The sequence below is a fragment of the Martes martes genome (genome assembly GCF_963455335.1).
Source record: "Martes martes genome assembly, chromosome: 7".
NCBI classification, from domain to species: Eukaryota; Metazoa; Chordata; class Mammalia; order Carnivora; family Mustelidae; genus Martes; species Martes martes.
The window spans coordinates 29928711-29936573 of record NC_137894.1 but is presented as its reverse complement, the minus strand read 5'-3'; the positions used below and the strand labels follow the sequence as shown (position 1 = coordinate 29936573).

General features: G+C 56.9%; 1 protein-coding gene across 1 annotated transcript; it reads left to right on the top strand.

Annotated features, from left to right (window-relative positions):
- The first annotated feature begins 478 nt into the window (after positions 1-478).
- On the top strand, positions 479-4902 carry CIMAP1C (ciliary microtubule associated protein 1C). Its single transcript, XM_080808478.1, has 4 exons — positions 479-581; positions 2509-2619; positions 3540-3653; positions 4272-4902. Exons 2-4 carry the CDS (start codon positions 2571-2573, stop codon positions 4751-4753), a joined length of 645 nt encoding a protein of 214 aa, XP_080664604.1. The 5' UTR covers positions 479-581; positions 2509-2570; the 3' UTR covers positions 4754-4902.
- Positions 4903-7863: the final 2961 nt, after the last annotated feature.

Genomic DNA, 7863 nt, shown 5'->3' with positions numbered 1-7863 from the left:
TTGTGCCCAGCAGGCCCAGAGCTTCCTCCAGGAAAAGCTGACGAGGATGGGGGTGAGGAGGCGGCACTGCTTGTGGCCTGAGGCCAGTGGAGGCTGGGCCGATCCCAGCCTTGCCCGGCCCTCCAGAAATCAGAGGCTTGGCGGCCCCCTGGGTGATGTGAGGGACACACTGGGGCGCGGGGTGGGGGGGTGGCGGTCTGTGGCCACTGGGTGGGGCCCTGCTCTCTGTTCTGAGCCGTTCAGTCTCACAAGGGCTTCTGGAGTGCCCAGCATGTCTGGTCTGTCTGCTCTGAGTCCTCTCTGCGCCTGCTGGCTGGAATGAGCTCAGAGCGGGATTTGGTTTCCATTAGATCAGAGGTGGTGAGCCAAGATAGCCCTGGGTTTGTGTCCTGGTTCCATCTCTGCTACTGACATAATAGGAGCCTTTGGGTAAGTCTTTGTCCCTTCGGGGGCCTCAGTTTTTTTGTTTATGCACCAGGCCTGTGACAGACACCGTCTCTAAAGCTGGAAGTCATCTGTTCCCAAGACTGAAACCCCTCTTAGCTGGTTCGGATCAAATTCCCAGTCTAAACTACGAACTGGTAGGTGCAGGCAGGCCCTAGAGCCCCCCAAACATCCTGGGTTTTTAGGGGGTGAAGGCATTCCCAGCATTTCTTCAGTCTTAGGGCTCATCCATCATTTGGCAGTGGGGTGGCTTCTCTACCCCGCAATGTTCCCTCTCACACTGCCCCTCCTCCAGGGGGTACTCTGGACCACAAGCCCAGGAAGCGGCTTGTTAAGGCCTCAGGCCACGCCTCCACCCTCCTTATGTGCTCCCCATTCCCTGCCTAAAACGCCAGCAGCAGGCAAACAAGCTTTCCTTGAGCCAGACACTGTGCCCTGGGATAGGAGTCTGGGAATCTATCAGACAGTTACACCTTAGTGAGAAATAATCGGTTTGATCCTTTTCCAAGGGGAAACAGACAGAAGGGAGGGCGTGTCCAGAACCTGGGGGGATAGGTGGGAGGGGCAGGCGTTAGAGGGCCACCCCAGGAGACAGCCCAGGCTGCAGGAACCTTTCCTCCAGGATCCGCCCACACTTTCCTTTCTCTGTCTTCAGGGTACCCACTAGGAGAGAACAGCTGGTCCTGTCGCTCCTCCTCTCTTTTCCTTCCCTGACCCTGCGTTGTGGGCACCCTCAGGCCGTGTAGCCTGGTGGGGAGTAGGGGGTGGTGGGACCCAGCTTTCAGGGTTCTATAGCTGAGCTGCCACGGTAACGGGGAAATAAACACTCCGGGGCTCATGGTCCAAATTCTGCGGTGATGTCATCCCCAGCTCTAGCCTGCTAGGTCCTGTGGCTGGCTGCACCCCGGGCGGCCTCAGCTGCTCAAGCCAGAGGATCGATTTCCTTCCCAACCCCCAAGCAGCTTCTTGAGTTGGGGAGAGAGTGGACACAGGGGCTTGGGGCTAGGGCGGTCTGCACCAGGCTCCACACAAGCCTAGCCCCTTGCCCACCCCTTGGATCTCTCAGTAGCCATTGCCCCCTCCTGGGCCCCAGCCATGAAACCGCCCAAGGAGGCCAGGAACTCTGGGTTCAATGGGCAGCACCCAGAGGAGCATGGTCAGGTGCCTTCTCGGCAGGAGGTAAAGCAGACCCCTGTGATCATGGCAATGATCAAAGGTGAGAGCAGGCCCCTCCCTGAGCTGGGATTCCTCTCTCCGCAGGGCTGCTGAAGGTGCCCCAGCCTTCCAGCCCTGCCTCCTGCAAAGCTCCCGAGGACTCTCCTCCAAGCCCGCAGGAGACCTGCAGCTTCAAGCTGAACCTCAGAGGCAGTATTAGCTGTTGGGGATTTTCTGGCTGGTGGAGGGCGGGGTGGGTGGGGAGGTGGGAGGGAGCATGGTGTATGACTTTCCAGTTTGGGACAAAAGCTAGGGATTCAAAGGAGATTTTAGCCCACACTTAGCTTTCCTCACTTCCCTAAAATCTAACCCTGCACTGAAAGCAGACGAACTAATTCTTACTATGTTGCTAACGACCGATTGTTGGTCTTAACGACCGATTGTTGGTCTATGTGGGAGATGGTTTGGTATGTGATTAGATGTTTGTGGTCTCTTGGCTGATGGTCTCTGAATTTTCACATTACTGGGCTTGTGTGACTTTGAGCATCCTGATTTTTCTAAGTCTCATTTCTCTCATCTGTAAGATGGGAAACACAAAGACTATCAACTTCATGGAGTTGTCAGGAGGCTTAGCTGAAATAATCTGTGTCAATACTGAGTAGGGCTTGGCGCAGAGTAAGTTCTCGTTAATTGTAACGATTATCTTTCCTATTACCCATTGCCTGTCTAAGATAGATCGCAACATTGCCCTTCCCCAAAGGAAGCCTGATGGCGGGATCTGCGGCTGTGTGATGTCAGCAGAAGCAAAGATCCCAATGTCCTCCTGGCACCCGGCACCCTGCGCTCGGGGCCTCCCCAGCCTCTGATCCCTTGCGCCGAGGCTGAGGGCTGCCTTGTCCATCCTCGCAGGTCCGGGCCCGGCTAAGTACCTCCGGCCATCCTGCACAGGCTACTCACACCATGATATCTCCATGTTCCAGGAGCCAGCCTACACTCTGCAAACCAGGCACTGGGAGAAGCGTGAGTGCTCGCCACGCCCTCCATGCCCTCAGGCTCCGGGTTATTACTGTTGGGTGTTTGGGGTGGGTGAGAGCTAAGGAGCCATTCCCTGTAGCCACGGGACCCTGGGAACCCGGGCCTGCCCTGAACAGGACACCCAGGTAGCTCACTGGGTCCGCAAGGAAGCCAGCAGGGATGCCCAGGGGACCCACCGCTCCAAAGCCAGCTCTGTGGGGAGCTCCCAGCTGGCCCGCCTCAGGGAGCCCCGCAGACCAATGGCACTTTCCAGCGGGCGGGGTAGAGTTTCCTCCGTCTTGTCCTGGGTCGGGGCCCTTCAGCTCTGGCCTCTGCGGGTTCACTTGCCACAGAAGCTGGGCAGAAATAGCTGGGGGGTGGGGGGATCTGCTGGGGATGGTTGGCCCCCCAAGCCTTCCAGGCGGCTTAGAACCTCCTGGCAGGGCAAGAGCAGAAAGCCACGGAAGAGCTCTGGCTGCTGATCAAGGCCATTGAGCGGGGAGGCTGGGGGGGCTGTCGAGGGGTCTGAGATCGAGAGGCCTGCTGGGTCCCTCCCTGGCATGACATGACCTCCTCAGCAGGGGAACCCCCTGTCCAGGACTGGGCCCCTGCTTGGTACTAACAATAGCCACTGTGCCTATTATTACCACTTGGCACCGCTCCCCGGTGGGAGCCGACCACGCTGCTACGCAGCTGTGATTTTATCTGCTTCTCCGAGCAAGTTCCTGAGACTGGTAGTTCAGTCATTAAAAGCCCCATTTTGCAGATGAGGAAATCAAGGGTTGGGGAACACCCAAGAGTCCAAGGAATCGGAAGGGAACCCTTACTTCTCTACTGGGCAAAGGGGCTCTTCACCCTGAGGCAGTCCGGGCTCACCCTAGGGCATCCTCTACGGCTGACTGGGCCTCTCTGTGGCTGTCCTGCAGGGGTCATGGACATTTGCAGTCCTGGGCCTTGCCATTTCTTGGATCCCAAAATAACCCGGTTTGGAATGTCCAGCTGCCCACAGGTCCTCATGGAGGAACGCCTCTCTAACCTGCGTAAGATGGGATGGGAGAGGGATGTGGGGGTTGGGAGGATGGGAAATGGGAGTCCACCCTTAGGACCTGAGCAGGGACAAAGGGTCATGACTCCCCTTTGCCAGGTGTGTCTTTGGATCCTGGCATCTCCCTGAAAGGTTATATCAAGACACTGATGTCACCATGTCGGTGTCACCATGCTTAGTCTGGAAGCCAATGTTATGCATGCGTGTCAGCAGGCAAGGTTATGATAAAAATGTCATGGGGCTCCCAGGGCATTGGGGATATTGTCATGCTAATGAGCACACAGACTGTAGTGATTTCAGGATGTTTTCTGGGTACTGTCATGGGGTTGATATCAGGATGCTGACATCCCAAGGGTGACGTTCTGATGACACTTGTGATTTTTATCTTGTGATAACAATGTCAGTCTTGATGTCACTGTGGCCTAAGTCCCTCTCCTGCCCGTAGCCCTATTCAGGGGTGGTGGTGTCTCTGCCTGACGACAAAGTGGTTACAGTAACATCACATCAGGCTAACCAAGACCTCTTATGTCTCTACCTGGACCCATCAGTTGGACACCAGGAGCCGTGTCCTGGCTCCCACCCTGAGACCCTTCCTCCATTCATCCCCTTTTAGGTGTGAGCCCCAACCCAGCCTCCTGCCATTACTCCTTGGAGAAGACCTACCCACCTGGGGAACGCAGGGCTCCCCAGTATGCTTTCGGCTACCGGTGCCCATACAGAGTGATGGACCCCAACCCAGCCCCAAACCAGTATCAGCTGCCACTCTTGCTGGGTCCCAACAACCCCGTCAGCCGAGCTGCCCCTTGCTATAGTTTGGCCTTGGAACATAAGAACTGGTTCTACAAGGAGGATGTGGCAGGAGGCCCCGGGCCAGCCATGCATGCCCGGCCTGAGCCCTCTGTGTACCAGAACCGTAGCCCTGACTACAGCATGGCCAAGCGATTCGCCTACCCGATGGACCATACACCTCGGCCCGGCCCTGGCTCCCACAATGTCCAGCAGGTCTGGGTGCACAAGCCCCGCACCCCTGCATTCACCATGGGCATCAAGCATTCACCCCACCTATGCCCGCTGGTCATCAACATTAATGATTAAGGCCCCTCCTGGGGCCCTCACCCATCCCTCCCCACAGAAGTTATTTTTATATGTGGAACTGAGCAATTTACCAAGGTTTCAAGTAGTTGAGCTGGTGCCTGCTGTGTCTAGCACACAGAAGGCATTAGATAAACATTTTCACTTATTTCATTTTTTGTTTTGCAAACACGGCTGCTTCCTTTGGGACCTGCCCTGGGTGAGGGGCTGGGATCCTGGGAGGCCTTGTAGGGATCCCTATCTGGGGAAGGTCTGTTCCAGCTCAGCAGGGAAGGCAGCCAGAAGCCCTGGGAAGACTCTGGTCAGCTAGTCCGAACTCTGCCACTAAAGTGCTATGTGGCCTTGGGCAGTTCCTGTCGTCTGGGCCCCCCAGGGCTGCCCTTGGGACAGTGAGGGGGGAATGTAGGTCTGGAGCATGTCCAAGTTCCCTCCAGCTCCACAATGGTGAGACTCTGGTCCCTGACAGGGGTCACCATGCGATAGAGGAGCAGGACAGAGGAGGGAGGGGTCGTCTGGTTGGGGATGAGGGCTGAGAGGTTCTTTGCTGGCAGAGGGACGCAAGAGGACAAGTGGAGATGCTGTGTAGTGGGTGTGGGGGGTGTTCTTGGTGTCAGCAAAGATGAGAACCAAGACAGGCATGTGGGACCAAAGTGTGCAGGGCAGGACCCCGGGGCAAGCTCTGAGGGCAGGAGCCGGGCTGCAGGAGGCCCTCCAAATAGAGGACCAGGTCGTGGGCACTTGGAGGGCACTCTAGCTTTGTCCTCAGCATGACAGGGCCAGATAAGATGTGCGATTTACGGGATTCTTTGGGCAGTGAGAGAAGGTTGGACAGAATGGGCAGAGCCTGGAGGCCGCAGTCAGCCTAGGAGGAAGCCAAGGGGCCAAGTGGACTGCTAGGAGAAGGGTCTGCTTGCCCATTGCTGTCTTTGGAGAGCTGCTCGCCTGACCCGGACTCACCAAGAGGAGAGGAGGAGCCGCACAGCAGCCAGGAGGGGGCAGTGTTGCCTCACTCATGAGTCCAAGCCTGGCCCACCTGCCCCCGCCCGACATCTTCGGGCTTTTCCCCAGGTGCCTGCTCTCCTGCTGGTCTCTGGGGAGGCTGGGTCCAGTTGGAGCAATATTCAGGTTTTAACTGAAAATGAAAATTGAAGAACTAACTTCGGATAGAAAGAATCAGAGAATATTTTTGGACTATTAAAACAACAGCCCCAACACTGAGTATGTTTAAAAGGGGCTGGTAGGAAAGCCCACCGGGATCATACCTGACTCTGGGCCTGGAAATCCCCTCCCCGCACTGCACTAGCCCCCAGGCCTGGGGTACTGTGTCTGTCCTGTCCTCCCACTCCTCAGCGAGGCTGGTCTGGGCAGGCTTGGGAGAGCCAGTGAGCTTGGGGACCCATCTGTCTTGCAGCAGATTAGAAAGATGTCATTTTGCCGACAATGCCATTTATCACGGCAGCTGCAAAAATTAGGGATGCTTGGCTGAAAGTGCTGGGTGGGTGGGGGGGCTGGCAGGTGGCAGCGGCTGCTGTTCTCCTGTGTCACCAGGTTGGGGAAGCTACAGGCCAACCTCTGAACAGGGCTTTTCAGATTTAGTGCCTATCCCGTTCCAAGGCCCTCCACTGGACAAATGAAGAAACTAAGGTCCAGAGCCAGGGAAATAATGAATGGCCTGTCTCTAAATAAAGGTCTAGGCTCAAGTGTGTGCCCAGGATCTGGGGCCCCATGTGGGACCGGGCCCAGGGCTCAGCGTGCGGCTAGGTTGGGGTCAGTCTGTGACTAGAGTCAGGGCTCAGTCTGGGACAGACCCTCAACCTGACAGACTCCAGCTGCCACCAGATATGGGTAGGGACCGGATATTAGCCCCAAAGCTAGAACTAAGCCTTGGTTTGTGATCCCAAGGGAAAGAGAGGAGGCTGGAGGACTCAAAACTAGTCTTTGGGGGATGAAGATGTTTGGAAGAGAGATGGCCCAGCCAAGAAGGGGATGCGGCCTCTGGGGAAGATGAATGGGACTTCCCTTGTGCGTCTGCCCACAGAATGACAGGGTCATTTAGCTTGGGATTGACCTTTTGACAAAGCAGGGCCCCTCTCTCGGCTTTGCCACCTCTGTGGTGGTGACTGGGTAGGGAACCTGCAGAAGGGTGGTGGGCTGGGCCTCCCACCGCTGGCTGGGTGCTGACCCCACCCTTTCTGACTCAGAGCGGGCGTGACACCATTGACGGGGCTGGAAGCCCTGGTCTGAATTCTCCTAGGACTTCAAACTGTGCCCTCAGGTGCATTCATTCAATCAGTCGATATCTGATGTGCTCCTACCCTAAGGCAGGCTCTGGCTGCATGCCTGGGCGTACCAGGAGACTGTGGAGACCCATTAGTGCCCCCCAGGTGTTCAGAGAGCGGCTAGGTGGTGGGAGGATGAGAAGCCCCTCTCGCCCGCCATGAGCAGACACTGGAGGGTCGCTGACAGTCCGTGACTGGCAGGGTGTGCCCACCAGAGCTTCCTCCCTTCTCTCCAGGGGCAGGGAGAAGCCTGGGCTCCACCGGTCAGTGCTGCCAGGGTGTGGTGGCAAAACTGCCGTCACACGACTCTCCCAGACATGGGCTGGGGGGGGGGGTCTCGTTCTCTGTTACTCTCTTGTTGCTGGAGAGACCCTGAGTGCCATTGTTGCTCTGACTCCCAGGAGCTGGGAGGATGGTGGGTGGCCAGGGGCCAAGAGCAAGGGGAGCCCTGTCTGAGAGACACACTGAGCCATTGTACAGGCACACAGGCAGGGCTTATGCAGAAACCCACACCCCTTACCCACACATACCTGGAGATAAGACACAGGTACTCCGTCCAGTATGGGCTCACATGTGCATGCGCACCTAGGCATGCCCCTTACTGTCCCCGTGTATACCCCGGAGACCAGACCCACCCAAACACAGGCTTTATACTGTGCTCACATGGAAGACAGACACACATGCCCCCATGACACACACACACAGACACACAGCACACACTACGTTGCCTTTTCCTGCAACACCACCTCTCCAGGTGACTCTCTATCGCCTAAGGCCCCTCAGGGTGCCTTGTGCCTCCTGCTGCCCCGGAGAAGTAAACAAGGAGAACACCCC